Genomic DNA, 17,025 nt, shown 5'->3' on the forward strand with positions numbered 1-17,025 from the left:
ATAATTGTAGCTGGAAAAGTTCCATTAGATTGGTAGGTACCTGCTTGGGGACCAGTGTTCTTCTTTTGCATGGCTTCTAGAACTCCTTCTAAATGCCGTGGTCTTCTGCTGTATTGAAAGGGAAGAGGCTTGGGGGGAGAACCTAGGCTGTTTCCACATGTCCTTATAGGGACAGCCCACTCATGGAACGCCGGTGGTTTCCCCCCAAGATTCCAGATGTCTCCTTTTGCTAAACGGTTGCAGGCTGGTTGATTTCCATTTTTTTGGCACCTTTTCTGGGTCCGCACTTTCCCTGGCCTTTTCTTTTGCTGCAGGCTGACAGAGCGCTTCTTTTGTGAACCAAGCCGGTTCGTGGAAGCTCATTTCCACGAACTTCCACAAACTGGTCTACTGGTTCATTTGGGTCGCAAAGGGGCAGTTTAAATGGCCATATAAACTTTTCCTGTGGCTTGCAAGCGGCAGGTCCCTTTAAACTATCAGCTGGCAGGTGGCAGGGGGTGGCAGAGCACTTTAAACTGCCCAAACCCCAGCCCCTACCTGCACCCCCACCCCCCCAGCCCCAGCCCCACACTTACCTTGCCCTGCGGGCCTGCGGCATCCTCCCCCTTCTCCCAAAAGGGGTAGGAAGGCCATTTTTGACCTCTTCTGTTGCTGCGTGGGCCCCCAGGGCGGCAGAGGAGGCCAAAAACGGCCTTCCTGCCTCTCAAATGGTCACCGCGGCTGCCATTTGAGGGGCAGGGAGGCCATTTTCAATGGCGGAGGAAGCCAAAAATGGCCTTCCTGCCCCTCAAATGGCTACATCAGCTGCCATTTGAGGGGCGGGAAGGCTGTTTTTGGCCTCCTCTGCCTCCCTGTGGGCCCACAGAGTGGCACAAAAGGCCAAAAATGGCCTTCCCTCCCCTTGAGGGAGGAGGGGGAGGATGCCGCGGGCCCGCAGGGCAAGGTAAGTGTGGGGCTGGGGCTGGGGCTGGGGTGTGTGGGCTGGGGTTTGGGCAGTTTAAAGGGCCCTGCCTCTTGCAAGTGGCAGGTCCCTTTAAACTATCAGCAGGCAGGTGGCGAGGGGGGGATTTCCCCCTGCCACCTGCCAGCTGATAGTTTAAAGGGACCTGCCACTTGTAAGGCAGGAAAGGGCCCTTTAAACTGTCAAATGCCCCTTTCCCTGCTGCTGCTAAGTGGCCGGAAAGGGGCATTTAAACCCCATGAACCACGAACCACGAAGTGGTTTGTAAACTGGCCCCAGTCCGTGCCAATTCGTGGTTCCTGATTTGTGAAAATCCACAAACCTCATGGTTCGTTTTTTTGTGGTTCACGCCCATCTCTAGTGTTGAATGGCAACATTCCCCCCCCCCAAAGGTTCCTCAAAACATTGTTGTCCGTTTGTTGTCCTTTCATGGTTTCATGGTTTCTTCATCCATGCTTTTTCAAAACTGGATCAAAGGTGGTTTGATAAAGCATGGAGGAAATTATGCAAATACAACACAGAGACAATATTATAAAGAAACTTGGAGAAAAAACTGCTGCAGATTGGCACCCAAACTGTGGTGAACCTCAAATGATCAATTGTACCAAAGGCTGCTGAGAAGGAATAGGACAGAGTAGAGACCTTTCGACTGGACAAGGAGGAGATTATCAGTGATTTGGGCGAGAGCCGTTTCAATGGAACAAAGATGACAGACGTTGGACTGTTGAGAGTCCCAAGAGGGACTGGAGGACTTTCAAGGCAATGGGAAGAAAACAGCACGCTCAAGGATTCTGGAGGCAGAAGGGAAATTAGAAGTAGTGGAGAGAGAGGATAAGTCAAGAGGTGACTTATTGAGGATGGGGTAAACTGTTAACATGTCAGAATGCAGTAGCGGGAGAGCTAGAGAAGACAGGTTGATTGGTTAACTGTGTGCTGGAGAGGAGGGAAATTGGGGAGGGGGGAGAATGCAACTAAAGCCGGGAAGGGATAGATCAAGGAGGTTGGATGAGGGGTTGTACAAGATCGGAAGGTCAATTACCCCATGAGAGGAAGGCAAGGGGAGAAAGATTGAACAACGTATAGGCAGAGCTGGAAGAAGAAGGTGGAGGGACAGAAAAGCAGAGATCAAAGCAGATACGTTCGAATTTAGCATTGGAAGTGGCAACATCTTGCTTATAGAACAAGGGGCTGGGAACACTCGGTATGGCAGGCGCTAGGAGGGCATCAGGAGATAGAAGAGATGCACTGAGCATGCCTAAAGCTACTGTGAATCAAAGAGGTCGTGCAGAGTTACTGAGCCAGGCAGAGGACTCTTTCGTTTTCCTCCAGAGTTGTTTCCCCCTGCTTAAGAGCATGATAAGAGAATACAGAGTTTGAACCAGGGCTGGGGACGGGAGAGGTGAGAGTGGTCCATTGAGGATGGGCGGAGGGAGAAACTGCAGAGTCTGAAGAATGAGCAGGGAGCCTCTGGATAAATGGCCTGTAGATCACAGAAGGAGCAAGACGCAGAGTATGTGGACCATGTGCAATGCTGAACATGGTGACAAACGATGACAGGGAGAAGAATTCAGCAGAGAAATGGCTGCCGGGAAACATGCCTTGGTCACAAAAGAGCACCAATGATGCATTGATATTTGAAGTTTTTTTGTGTTAATGGTGCTGAAGTAGCTTTATCTCTGAATTCAAGGCCCCGGTAATATTGGGAAGGTGGTCATATGCAAGGGTGGGGAGAAACCTACAGCAGAAGCAAGGGGCTGTGACGGAAGCCCTGCTTTAAAAGAAAAGCCAGGCAGGACTATTTTGTTGGAGGAGATCTGGAGTTCTTCACTGGCTGCTCCGATGCTAATGCTGCTGATCTGGGCCCACCACTTATTTGTGGGCATGAACTGAAATACGAACCAAAATTAAGCACAAACCAGGCCAGTTTGTGGTTCGCAAACCACGGTTTGTTAGATTCCATTTCTGATGAACCACCACGAACTTTTAGGCTGGTTCATTTGGTTCGTTTTTTGGTTCGTCACTGCAGACAGCCTGGTGCCAATCAATCAGTTTCCTAGGCAACAGGGGATGGACTTCCTGCAGATCTTCTGCTGACCTGGAAGTGATGGTTTTCTGACCCGGATGTGACGTTTTCACGAACCAAATGAACCGGTTCGCGAACCAGGGGCAGGTTCGTGAAAGTTTGTGGTTCGTGGTTTGTGAAATTGGATGAACCATGAACCACATGGTTTGGTTTTTTTCTGGTTTGTGCCCATCTCCATTTGTAATCCCAGGGGATCCTGGGGAGCTAGTCCCATGCAGTAAACTGGGTTAGCTACTGGACAACTATTAGTGAAGGAGAGGGGCGTAGTACGGCTTTACCTGCCTGAATAGCCTCGAATACCCTGAGCCCCAAATACCCTGAGCTTGTCAGAGCTAAGCTAAGCAGAGTCCATCATAGTGAGATGGGAGACCACCAAAGAAGACATGATGCAGGCAATGGTAAATCACCTCTGTTAGTCTCTTGCCTTGAAGATCTCTTTTAGGGTTATCATAAAGTGGTTGCAACTTGATGACACTTACGTTCTTAATTATTTGGGCTTGCTCTCTTTTTCTGTCCTGCTCTTGTGCCATTAACAGCAGGTTGAAATAGATAAAAATGAAGCTTTTCCTGACATAGAGAAGATCTGGAGCAAATTTCATTTGTTTACCATCAGCTGATATACAGAAACCAAAGTCTCAGGAGCAGGGCCAGTTTAAAAAAATCTGCAGCCCTAGATGTAAGCATTTATTGCCAATCCCAGAACTATTCCACCATCAAACACACACACACCCAAGAGAGGCACAAGAACAGCTTGATGTGCAGAAATCAGAAGCGCTTCAAGGCACAGGGATAAACATGCGCACTTGCTCCTCTCTGCACCTCAAACGGCTGTTAAAGGTACGGCTCTCAGTGGAAGAGTTGGCAGCTCTTCATCTGGTCATCAGATCTGGATAACAGTCTGGGGAGAGCGAGCGTGTAAGTGGGGCACGCTACGATTCATTACTGGAACAAGCCCTAAATGCTTTTTCAAGCCTCGTATCTATGTAATGACTTAATAACCTTTAACTTTTATTAGCGGTCTTAAGATGGGGGAATTCGAAAGCTAAACTTGGTTTTGATTAAACCCCATTGGCACGATGGAGAGCTGTTTGAAAGTGCTGTTTTATTTGGTATTTTCTTTTACAAATTTAATGGATGTTGCATACTTTGCCTTCTAAACACAGTGGAACATGGTTGAGGACAGACCCAGCCAATATCTTTATTCAAGCACTTTGACAGTTTGATGTTGTTGTATGAGCAGAGACAGACCTGTTCCAAATACCTTTGGGAATACAGTTGCCAGGTTGTTGTTTTTTACTGATTCCTACAACTTTATTTGCAGCATGCAATGTCAATTGTCATGCAGTGAAAAATTATCATTATCATTATCATTATCATTATCATTATCATTATCATTATCATTATCATTATCATTATCATTATCATTATCATTATCATTATCATTACTTGTTTATAGACTGCCTTTCTCGCTGAGATCCAAGGCGGATTACATACTGCAAGTGAAAGCAATACAATCAATAGCTAGGACATTTTACAGAGCAAAAATACAATATGATCAACAAATTGGGCATTCAATGAAAAGAGATACAATAGGGTAGGGTAACAGCAACTTTTAAAACTAGCATAAAGCCAAATATATAGACGAAACCTTTCTGAATTAAAGCATAAGTAATTAACATGACATCTTTAGCTACACTAAATTACTCAGTAGGAGCGTATCTACATCAGTAGACAGTACTCAATCATTTACTTGCTTCTCTAGCAGCAGCATTAGATCCACTATATTAGATCCACTCTAGGCTTTTCAATGAGTCAGCCAGGGACAACTGGACCCGATCAAAAGTCAGAAACACAGTGTCCTTCAAGATCTCTGCTTTACCCTCTGGTGTCACTTCCATCTTGTCTGGGTTCAATTTCAGTTTGCTTCCTTTCAGCTATTTGACAACAGCTATCAAGTAGCAACTCTCTACAGCATCGCTAGGTAACTGCCGATTTCTAGAAATCAAAGTGATGTTGAAGGCGCAAGAGCGCTTTTGGCGGTTCTGGCCAGTTGGCAACCCTGCTTGGGTTTGGCACAAAGTACTGGTTTGGCACAAAGGAAAGAAAAAGGAGGGCATAAAGAATTATTTATCGGCTAGATCAGGTGTTAAAAAGACATGTGTGATTGTGGAGTCAACCCCCATAGGTTAACATGAAAAAGGTAAGACACATTCATATCTTTTACTCTCCAAGTGGTAGGAAATCCCAGGTCACCTTTTCTATAGTTACTTTAATAATAATAACAACAACATTTGATTTATGTACCACCAGGGCTTTTTTTCAGCGGAAACGCGGTGGAGCGGAGTTCCAGAACCTCTTGAAAATGGTCACATGGGCTGGTGGCCCCGCCCCCTGATCTCCAGGCAGAGGGGAGTTGAGATTGCCCTCCGTGCCGCTTGGCGGCAGAGAGGGCAGTCTCAACTCCCCTCTGTCTGGAGATCAGGGGGCGGGGCCACCAGCCATGTGACCATTTTCTCCGAGGGCAACCCACTGAGTTCCACCACCTCTTTTCCCAGAAAAAAGCTCTGTGTACTGCCATTCAGGACAACTTAATGCCCACTCAGAGCGGTTTACAAAATATGTTATTATTAGCCCCCCAACAATTACTCTGTGAGGTGGGTGGGGCTGAGAGAGCTCCTAGAAGAGGAGCAGGAGCAGGGCATCAAACCTGATTCTCCAGATTAGAGTCCTGCCGCTCTTAACCACTACACCAAACTGGTTCTTTACTTTTGAGGAAGGCGTACAAAAAACTTTATGTGGTGCCACCCCTCAGCTAAATCCAGACACTTCCTCCAGCCAACTCTGGGTTGGGAAATTCCTGGACATTTGGGAGTAGAGTCTGGGGGTGGCAGAGTTTAGGGAAGGAAGGCTGCTCAGCAGGGATGTGATGCCGTAGGAAGCGACCATTTTCTTCATGGGAACTGATCTCTTTGTTCAGGAGACCAGTTGTAATTCCAGAAGAACCCCAGGCCACAACTGGAGGCCTGCAACCCTGAACACAGAGCTCGTTCCTCTCAAGAAGGAGACTTTTCGCTGAACAAAGCTGAATGGAGTAGCAGGATCCTACCAATGTTGTTTTTATGATATTTGTTGACATATGAGCTGCCAAGAACACACCCACCTCCAGCAAAGAAGCTGCATCCCTTCTGAAACAAACAGCCTCCAGCTTCCATGTCTCTTCAGACATCATTTCGAGTTGTGACAGCCAGTTCTGATCTATGGTAGGTTGTGTTCCATCTCCCCAACTCTTTTTCTCAGCTCCCACCCTAATACGCGTTCAAACTTAGTAGCCACCAGCCATCAAGAGCAATCAGGATTCATTTAAGGAAGTATCTCGTTATCGTCTGTGCCTGTTAAAGGAGCAACTTTATCTATTAAGCTATAAGTACGTGTTGGTCACAGCCATAAAAAGTATGGCTCCTGTTGTACTAGAGGACCTGATACCGTCCATGCCCCTTACACCCCATTGCCAGCTCCTGTCAGCTTCCTTTCCAAAAAAAAAAAAAAATGTGGAGGGTGGTGGTGGAGGAAGGAAATACCCCACTTGTTCAAAGCTCTGATTAACTCCAAATTTAAAAAACAACTTATTCCGGACAGATATTGTATGCAGTCAGCCATATGTGGGGGAAAAAAGCTCTATTCAGGATGTTATGGGGTGGGGTAAAAATGATATTTCTCATGGAAACAATTTTCAAGCTTATCAATGGAGCTACTGTTATAGTGCTATCTAAAACATGCACAGACTCTGACATATGTAAACACTTCTGTCACAGAAACAATTCTGTGAAATAAAAAGCACCATTATAAAACTAGGACTTGCCCGTGACAAGGGTATCGTTTCAGTTGGGGTCCTTTTCATGTTTGGAGGTGTCTCTAGATGTGGGGGGGGGGGAGGTAAGAAACATCTGGTGTAGTTTCAGCAAGGCTTTGAGATGCCATTTTTAACTCTGGCAGGGCTCCTGTGTTTTACAATTATAAATTTAACTGATCAGACTTTTCCGGGTATAATGAAGGGACTGGGGTGGGGGCGGGGGGCGTTTCATCCGCTGAATATGTCCCTCTCTTGTTTGCTGCCAATAGGATTCCTGTCAGAAAAAGATGGCACAAGCAAAAAAATAAATAAAGTGCTGGGAAGAGATTTCTCTGTTTCTGCTTCATTCACTTTTCCCTGCTGCCCAGTCAGGTCAAGGGAATTTCTTTCTTATCACTGTGAGTGAGAGGCAGTCAATAAACTACTGGATACTGGCCATTTTCACACGGCCTTAGGGTAGCGCAAAACTCACGCACACTATCGCTTTTCTTCCACTAAACTGTGCATACCTGTATAATCCCGCAATCGTGGAGTTCCGTTTATTCCGCTTAATGACGTTATTTAAGCAGTTCATGGGAACGACTGGAGACGATTGGGAACTATTGGGAACGCTTCACCAGTTGGGAAACGCCTCCCCACTGAGCCCATCCCCCTTCCCCCCTTTTCCTTTCCCAGTCTGGGCCGGCCGGTAGTCCAGACCAATTTTTTTTTTTAAAGGAAGAGATTTGCACAATTGTGATGCTGCTACTGGGGCTGTTGGTCACGTTCGGCATGTGCTAAATAAATGATGTGATTTATGCACTAAGAGAAAGCTAACCTCTCTGTTCTTAAGAGTTTCTCTGGGTGGCCATAGGGGCCGTCCCCCCTTTTTTAAAAAAAGGAAAACCAGTTGCACTATTGCGCTGTTTCTCTGGATGAACAAACATAACCAAGATTTGCGCTATTTCGCAAATTCATTAGGCACTCTCGTCCTTCCGCATCGCAGCCCTTCCTGGAGACCTCCGCCTGCTCCCTTCCCGCCCCCAATGGCTGCAGCGGGCAGGCTGGCCGGAGGCTCTCCCCCACTGGTGACCTTCCCTTTCCCACACCAGTGCAGCCCACTCTGCTCTGGCTCCATGCTGTCCATGCGGCTGCCGGGAGAGCTCCGAACAGAAACCGGGCGGTACAACCCTGAAGTCAACTGTGACGTGAACATGTATCGCCCGCTGTCACGCGATTTCTGAAGCAAGTGTGAACTGCTGGGAGCATGACGAGGCGCAACGAGGCAGATTACAGGTAAGTGATTCATTCTGCAAAATTTGCGCTATATTTGGCCATGTGAAAACAGCCATTGTTAGAGCCAAACATCATCTGCAGCCTGTTCCTATCAGACAAGTAATATTTCTTTAAAACTTGGGTAACTCTGGTGGGGCTTAGGCCTTGGAGCCCAAAGGCCAAGTGGAAGTCCCTGTCAAAAACATCCCTCAAGGACAAGTTATGGCAAGGGATTGTGTGTATCCCTCTTTACTCTTCTTGTTGCTCCTGAGCTGATTCGCAGGCATTGGGCACCATGAGACCTGAACCCAGAACCCGGACAGCTCTCAGAGCTGCCTAAATGTAGAAAAGGCTGCTGGTCCTTCTTCCTCACAGCACCACCCTCAAAATGTCTAGTGAGGGAACTACCTGCTGACCTGAAGAGCCACGGAGAGCTGCACAGCCAATAGAAAGCCATTGCTTTAGGGCTGGACCAAGTCTGAGCTACTTGCTGAAAATATGAAGAATCTACCAGATTTATCTGGCCTCCTCGGCATCTTGGACTAGCCCTCATGGATCCTGACTTCTGACCCAGCTTCTGCTGTGCCCTGCTGGCCTCTTGCCCCGCTGGCCTCTGGTCTGCCTATGACCCTTTGGCTACCTGGCCCCAGGCCAAGCATGGACTTCTCATCCACCAACTTGGCATCTGACAGCTGGCCAAGCCAAACTGTGGTTTGGTCCAAGCTGCACACCCTAAGTTTGGCCACTAGTCTTTATACGGGGGTATGTTCTCTACACCGATTGTAGAAGCCTCATGGCACACGCGGCGTCTTCCCTGGAGTATTCACAGCGTCTCTAAAGAACATTTTCTCACTCAGAGCTGCAGGTGGTCTTCCTGACACTTAGAGCTCTTCCTCCGGCACATCTTGGTGAGAGAAGGCCCATGACTTAGGGCCAAGCTAGAAGTGACGAATGACACTTGAACGGCAAGTGAACAGACTCATGTGTTCATGAGACCCTGTTCACTTGCGCTTCACTTGCACTCCACTCGATCACGTAGTGTTCACTTGCACTGTTCACTTGCATTCCACTTGCACTCCCCTCGATCACTACGTGTTCCACTACATGTTCCACTACGTGTCCACTCGATCACGTAGTGTTCACTTGCACTCTACTCGATCACGTAGTGTTCACTTGCACTCTACTCGATCACGTAGTGTTCACTTGCACTGTTCACTTGCGCTTCACTTGCACTCCACTCGATCACTAGTGGAGTGCAAGTGAAGCGCAAGTGAACAGTGCAAGTGAACACTACGTGATCGAGTAGAGTGCAAGTGGAGTGCAAGTGAACAGGGAGGAACACACGTGAGTCTGTTCACTTGCTATTCAAGTGTCATTCGTCACTTCTAGCTTGGCCCTTATTCCCAGGGGAGGTGGGTTGTCCCCCCCTCCACTCTAGAGAGCCCATCAAACTCTTGTCCATTTCTCCAAAAGGCAGGTTTTGTAGCCAGATGTCAAACTTATTCCTCTGGATGAGAACCCTGAAGGCGATGCAGCCCTCAGTGGTGGAGAGGGGGTGGTGGAGAGAGTTTCCCAGAGTTTGACAGCTGATGGGAAGGCTGAGGGCAGCCAGAGAATAGGAGGAGCCCCGTGGCCGGAGCCTTGAGGTGGAGGCTAGGGCTGAGGAACTGGAAGATGGTGGGCTCTGGGAGGAAAACTTAGACGGAGTCAGGTTTCAGCCCAGCTTGGAGGCTTGCAATGACTCACAGAGAGGCAGCCTGAGAGAGGGAGCGGGAGCCGCCTTTGTTCCACTTGGGCTCAGAGCTGCTGGGGAGAAGCCAACCTCTGCCTCCCTTCCTCTGTCCATACAAACAGCTGGGTCTCCTCCTCTCCCTGAAGACTGCCGGGTCCAACATGCCCCCTAGGTAAGGCTCCTGAATCTCACCCCCCCCCCACGTGCCTGCCTGCACCAAACTTCTCATCTCACCTCTGTGTTCCTTCCTTGTTCTCTTTCCCAATTTTCTCCAGTCATTCCCGGCGGCCCTGGAATTTGTGCCTGCTGCTTTTGGGTTCATTGCTCCCTGCAGTTCTACCAGCACAGGTCATAGAAGGTAAGAGCCTCCTTCTCTCTCCCCACCATGCCTTGATTAGGGGGCAAGAGGAGGGAAGGCGAGGGAGGAGAGGTTCGCTCTTTCGTCTAGCTTTTCCTCTTGGCATGAGCCAGAATTGCGCTTTGGTCGGAGAATGAGAGAGATGCTGAGAGTGTTTACTAGACAACTTGTTGAGAGTTGCAGAAACTTCAGATCGGCACATCTGTCATGCGTTCCGGCGCTCGAAGGATTCCACTGTAGCTGTTGGTGGCTGCAAAGCCTTGTAACATTAATTCCCCAGTGGGACTTCAGAAAGGCAAGGCGGGTTTCGCTGTGTTGTTTGGAATATGCAGGACGCTCCAGTCGCATGTTCAAAAGCCGAGCAGACTTTGATGGGAAAGCTTTTCATAGAACTTTAGCTGGCGTTTGGGGGAGGTGGCATGGACAGTGCTGTGGGGTGGGCTTTTTAATATGGAGTGTTTGCTTTTGCTGCTGTGATTGTGCAGTGTTCATTCCCGCTTCAAGTCTTGAAGACGGAGGGAGCTTTCATGCCAATAAGTAATGCTATGAACTTCCAGACTAGGTGATTTGGACTGTGTCTTGAATCAGTTTTTAAAATGTGCAGGGCACAAAGTCTGTGCAGGTTAAGCCTTTTTATCTTCATGGCAACCTTGTGAAGTTTAGGCAGAGAGAGAGAGAGAGAGAGAGAGAGAGAGAGAGAGAGAGAGAGAGAGAGAGAGAGAGAGAGAGAGAGAGAGAGAGAGACTCTCTCCAGATTACCTAGCGAACTTCATGATGGCGCAGTGGATTCGCACCCTTGTCTTTGCAGTCAGGGCAGCGTTCAGTACCCTTCCTGGCTTTTGTCAGTCCTCCTAATTCTTGCTGGCCATAACTCTTGGGAGGTAGGCCACCAATATTCCTGTCTTGTATCTCAGGATTTAAGTGTTAGAGCCTGGCAGCTTCTACAACCCATCTCTACTCACTGCAGTAATCTCCACGGGGCGCCTATCCACACTCCCCGTCGTCTTTGGAACATCCTTTTCAGGGGTCAAAATGTGCACCCTCCTCCCTCTTTCTCCAGCAGAAAAGCTGGTAGGATCCAGTCCCAAGTAACTTTCTCAAGGCGACCTCCCATTTTCAGAAATTTGGAGGCACTGGGCATCTGAGATGCTGTGGGCTGGCCCACACCGGCTCTCTGACAATGGTCGTCAGCAAGACACTTGTACGAATTCGCCTCCAAGCATTTGAACAGAGCAAAGGTGTCAGAGTGCCACTGTTGCCTCTCTGTGGGCTGCAGCACTCTCAGGAAAGCGAGTGAGAGGCTAGCCAATTCGGACAAATGGGGGGGGGGGTGCTGCTTTACCAGGCTAAACCTGCCCCGGTGTTCTCTGGCATGCCTGTTATTCTCATCTTTATGGGGCTTTGCAGGATAGTTCTTTCTTGGAAAGAGTTATGGGCACTGCCTTTAAAAAAAAAACAGTTCAGGGGGGAGGGCAGGCTTTTTCGTAGGTGGTGGTTACCCCCACCCATAAAGAAACAGTGGAAAAGGAGGACTGGGGTGGGAAGGGAAGGGAAGATTGACAGGTGGGACAGTGGGTTCTCATGTACAGGATCACTCAGTGGGCTTAGGGCCAAGCTACACATGACGAATGACACTTGAACAGCAAGTGGATTGAGTGGAGGGCAAGTGAACAGGGAGAAATACACTTGCTGTTCAAGTGTCATTCGTCACTTTGTAGCTTGGCCCTTAGATGTTGGCAACCTCCACTCCAGCTATACTCTGTCTGGCACAAAGGTTCAAACAGTCTCTTATGGGGAGTTCCTAGATTCTTCCCCCATCTCTGTTTTTACCCCAAGCCAGGCTGAGAAGCCACGTCCTCCAGTTTGCAGGATCTGAGCAAGTCTGTTAATGATAGGACGTTTTGGACGTCTTTCCTTCATGGGGTTACCATAGGTTGGAGGCGACTTGATGGCACATCACACACATAGGCTGAGTGTAAGAAGTGTTGGTGGAGAGATGGCTCCTTAAACCCTTTGGGCCTCTTTTCAGCTCAGAAAACCCGGAAAAGATACAGGGTCCCCGTATCTTCTCTGCACTAGTGAAAAAGCAGCATGGGGTGGGCTATTTTGAATGACAAAGTGACAGGATTGTGCAGCCTCTGTTTGTGTGGTTTATTTTTATTTACTTAAATTTATCATCTGCCTTTTTCACTGCGACTCTAGGATTGCTTTTGTTTAGGCATAGCCGTCCCCGGGCTGGATTGGAATGTAAAAAGAAATAGTGGAGGCAAGATCGAGAAATCTCTATTTATCTAAAGTCTCATGTATACAAACTCATGGCAAAAACAGCCCTTAAGGGAGCAAAACGAGGGACCCCCTCCCCACCAAGGTGTTTGGAGAGCCAAATGTATGGCTGACTTCTGTCTCGTGGCTCTTTATTTTCCTACTCTGGCCAGGCTTATGCTTGACTTGATTAGTGGTCTGCTGTCCATCTTAAATCTCTTTTGACACAGGCTATGGAAAGAGAACTTTAGAACGTGTTTTGGTAGCTGTCACTGGCTTCTCCCCGCTTCCCTGCAAAGCGGCTGGTGGCCTGAAACCACAGCCTCTAGCCCCATTTATTTTATCAGCTCCTTGCTGTATTTTATTTCACCAAGTGTCTGTGCTATTATGTATATTGGCAGCATTGCACAAAGGAACCTGTGCAAAAGGTGGAAGGGAAGGCTAGAAATGCCTCTTCTTCCAATATGTGTCTAACTTCGTCTTCAGTTGTCCAACTTAGAGAGTAAAAGGAAAGCCCCCCCCCCTTGCCATGAGTACAGGGAAATTTGCAAGAGTAAAGGAAGCTACAGCTTAGAGGCCGTGTGTACATAATTTTCAGTATCATCAGCAGGGCTTTTTTTCTGGGAAAAGAGGTGGTGGAACTCAGTGGGTTGCCCTCAGAAAAAATGGTCACATGGCTGGTGGCCCCGCCCCCTGATCTCCAGACAGAGGGGAGTGTAGATTGCCCTGGAGATCAGGGGGCGGGGCTACCAGCCATGTGACCATTTTCAAGAGGTTCTGGAACTCCGTTCCCTCGCGTTCCCCCTGAAAAAAAGCCCTGAGCATCTGTAAGTAAAAAGATGCAGATCTTGCTATTGCGTAGCCTGATGCCTCGAGTAGCTGTCTCCATGACATTCACCTTGGTGTGGTTTATTAAAAACAGAGTTGCCGGATGGAGACCCGGACTTTACATTTAAAGCCCTGAGACAGCAGCCAGACTGGATGGCAGAGCCTCCAGACTGGAGTTTTGTTGATCTGCGAGCCTGTGGAGGGTTGCTGGATTCTTACTTGGAGATCCTGCCTACATCTTTACATCAGTGCTTCCTAGACATTTTATACAGGAGGCACAGAGAACTCAAAAGATGTGCACACGCATGCACGCACGCACACACATATGTTGTGAACCAGCTCCCCAAATAGTCAACAGCCATCCTCATTGTTAGTGGTGAGATAATTCATCTAATGTTGGCTCCCTGAATCCTGCCCTCCCCTTTGCCAATTTCCATTTGAGAAATTCCTGGAGATTTGTGGGTGGAGCCTAGGAAAGGGGAAGTCTGGGGAAGGGAGGGACCTCAGCGGGGTATAATGCCATACAGTCCACCCTCCAAAGCAGCCATTTCCTCCAGAGGAACTGATCTCTGTATCTGGAGATCAGTTGTAATTCTGGGAGGTCTCCAGGCCTGATCTGGAGGTTGGCAGCCCTAGGGTCCAGGGGTAAGGCATATGCATAACCCAGTGTGTACGTCCTCCTTTATTCATGTATTTGGCAGAAGGAGGGGGTCTCAGCGCTATGTGGCACCTCCCTCTGCTCTGGTGAGGAGAACAACCCTAGTTAGAGTTGCCAGTCCCCTGCTCATGCCCTGCGTGATGATGTCACTTCCTGGAAGTGACATCATTGTGCAGCTTGAGGTGTGCATGTGTGCGAAGACAACCGCCAAGGTAAGTGCCTGGTCTCCCACCTCCCACCCAGAGGGCGGGGGGATCTGGCGACCCTAACCCTAATGGATGCATCCAACACGGGGGCTTAATGTTTCAAGGCCAGTTCCGGCCACCCCATACCGAGGTGGCTCCACAGCCTGGGTACCAGGGCTTAGGATGGGAGTGTGGGCAGTGGCAAGACACGAAGTTAGTGGCAGGAGTGCCAGAGGTGTAATTGCAGGTGGGAAAGATCTGGTAGCCAATGAGCTGGGAGAGGCAAGCATAAACGCCATCCAGGCCAGATCCTTCTTCAGCTTGCCAAATGGTCCAGACCAAAGAAGAAGTCCGCAAGCCAGGGGAGCCTGAGGCATCCCATTCGGGTCTTGGGTGCCAAGTGGGGAGGCCCAGTCAGGTGTTGCTTGAAACACCGGACTGGAGAGGGCAGCCAAGGTGATGCCCTCTGCACTGCCGTTGGCCTCAGGGCCAGTCTCTGACGAAGCCAGCTAAGCAACTTGCCTGGGGTAGGCCAATGAGGCAAGGGCCCAAGTGCCCCAAGGGCCCATCAGTGGCACAGGGCTGCGTATGACTGGCACCATCTCCTTGGACCTGTGCCCAGCCCAGCCCCTAGAGCAGCACCACCAATGCAGGGCCTTCCCTTGCCCCTTTGCGGGGAGGGGATGCAGGCCCAGGAAAGGATAAGTATACCTCACAAGGGGGACAAAATACCTTGAATCGGCTCTGTTTGGGAGTGGGGAGACCTGGCACTCACCTTTCCCCATCCTTGCGCATGCGCTTTGCATGTGTGCGCTCTTGGGGCAGCACAATGACGTCACTTCTGGGGGTGACATAATTGTGCAGGCCCTGGGAGTGCTCCTGCGCTTTGCACTGGGCCAATCTGGGCGTCGTGCTGCACCAGGAGCACACCTGGGAGGACTCTTCCCCCACCTTCCCCCCTCGTCAGCCAGGTGAGTGCTGGTGGGGGGCAGCGGGTGGGAACAAGGCATCCCCTTCCCCCACTGAGGGACCTGGCAGCCCTAGGTTGGCCCTGACTGTGGGGCAGGTTGTAAGGCGGTTAAAAAGCTCTGGTTTGAGTCCCACCCAGGCAACTTGGACAAAGAGTCCAAGACAGGATGACGCTGTGATCTCTCCAACTGGCCTCACTGCCCGCTGTCCTCTCCAGCCTACAGCAGAGCAAAATCAGAGCCTGTTGATCAGGAAGGAGCTGGGGGAGCAAGACTTTGGGAAGAGAGCAAGATTGTCCCCTTCAGACATCAGCAGGTGCCGGTGATCTTGGGGGAGAAAGAACAAGCTGTATCTATCGAGGACGGCAGTGTTCCGAACTCTGCCTCATGCTGCAGTGGCAGGAAGCAGAGCATACTTGCCAGGGCTTTTTTTCTGGGAAAAGAGGTGGTGGAACACAGTGGGTCACATGGCTGGTGGCCCCGCCCCCTGATCTCCAGACAGAGGGGGGTTGAGATTGCCCTCCGCGCCGCTCAGCGGCGCGGAGGGCAGTCTCAACTCCCCTCTGTCTGGAGATCAGGGGGCGGGGCCACCAGCCATGTGACCATTTTCAAGAGGTTCCGGAACTCCGTTCCCCCACGTTCCCCCTGAAAAAAAGCCCTGGTGCTCGCTTTTTTCTATAAACTCTTCTTTTTAAAAAAATCAGAATCTGGCCTCCAGTATTCTAGTGACTATTTTTAACCCACGGAGAATATAACGGCTACTTTTCTTTCTCCAATTGAAGCCTGAAATTAGTCACTCTTGTATAAATTGCATTTCGTGTTGTTCATTTTTTCCAGGTGACACGTTTGCTAATTCTGGGCTTATTGGAGAGGACTGGGGAGGGCTTGGCTGTTACTGCAAGTTTGCCTGAGCCGAGACACGCTGGGCTCAGAAGAATGTGTTTTGTGAAGGGCAACCCTTCATGCTGTCAGCAATGTCTTAACAGCATGAGTCTCCCTGGAAGTAAAAGGATTAACTGCTTACATGTTGGGCATCACAGAAAGGATAAACTGGCTCAAGCAAATTTAGAACATGTTACAAGTCTGGATTGGGTGGATCTGGTGCAATTGACTCGCAAGGTACATCTTCCTGTATAGGAATAGATTAGTTCAGTTATGTCGCTGTCACAGGGTAGTTAGTGAGCAGGAGTTAATAAAAGAAGATTAAAACCTAGGGATGCTATGAATTTTGTTGCAAGTGTGTATGATGGTTAAACTTAACTTGTTTAACTGAGGGTCACTCCAAATGTTACTTCCCTCACGTTCATGAGTTCGTCATGGAGCCAGCCTGGGCCATTTCCACACTACTCATCTTCCTCCGGAACGGGGCGCAACGTTGTGGAAAAAACGTGGAAGACAGCGTCTTCTCGCGTGAGTTTTGTGCAACGTCGTGCAAAACTCGCGCGAGAAGAAGCTATCTTCCAAGTTTTTTTCGCGAAGTTGTGCCTCGTTCCAGGAGATGAGTATTGTGGAAACGGCCCTGGGCTCGCGCAGACACACAGCAGCTCTGGGGAATGGCGTGCATAAAAAAGGAGAGTCCAAATGGACTTGGAAATCTGTGGCTGGGAGAGGGAAAGCTCTTGCCTTTCTCCCAGGCTTTTCCCTCCATGCAAAAGCAGTGCAGGGGGAGGGGAGAGTTTTCCCGGTTCCGCTGCTGCACGTGGAGGTATTGTGCACATGTGCAGCAGCAGAAATTGGACCCCTCCCCTGCACTGTTTTTGCATTGGGGGGAAAAGCTTGGGAGAAAGACAGGAACTTCCCCTCCACTGATGGCAGCTTTCCAAGTCCATTTGGGGTCTCCTTTTTAATGCAAGCCATTCCCCAGAGCTGTTGTGTATTTGCACAAG

At 49.3% G+C, this 17,025-nt stretch overlaps 1 protein-coding gene across 2 annotated transcripts in view; it reads left to right on the top strand.

The window, feature by feature from the left end:
• Positions 1–9,759: 9,759 nt before the first annotated feature.
• Positions 9,760–17,025, top strand: part of COL15A1 (collagen type XV alpha 1 chain) — a 265,292-nt gene continuing 258,026 nt past the window's right edge. For both annotated transcript variants that reach the window (XM_054990908.1, XM_054990909.1), the window contains exons 1-2: positions 9,760–10,052; positions 10,156–10,238. In XM_054990908.1, coding sequence (XP_054846883.1) covers positions 10,042–10,052; positions 10,156–10,238 — 94 coding nt within the window. In that variant the 5' untranslated portion in view covers positions 9,760–10,041. The remainder of the gene's footprint in view (positions 10,053–10,155; positions 10,239–17,025) is intronic.

Source organism: Eublepharis macularius, chromosome 11, assembly GCF_028583425.1.
Source record: "Eublepharis macularius isolate TG4126 chromosome 11, MPM_Emac_v1.0, whole genome shotgun sequence".
NCBI classification, from domain to species: domain Eukaryota; kingdom Metazoa; phylum Chordata; class Lepidosauria; order Squamata; family Eublepharidae; genus Eublepharis; species Eublepharis macularius.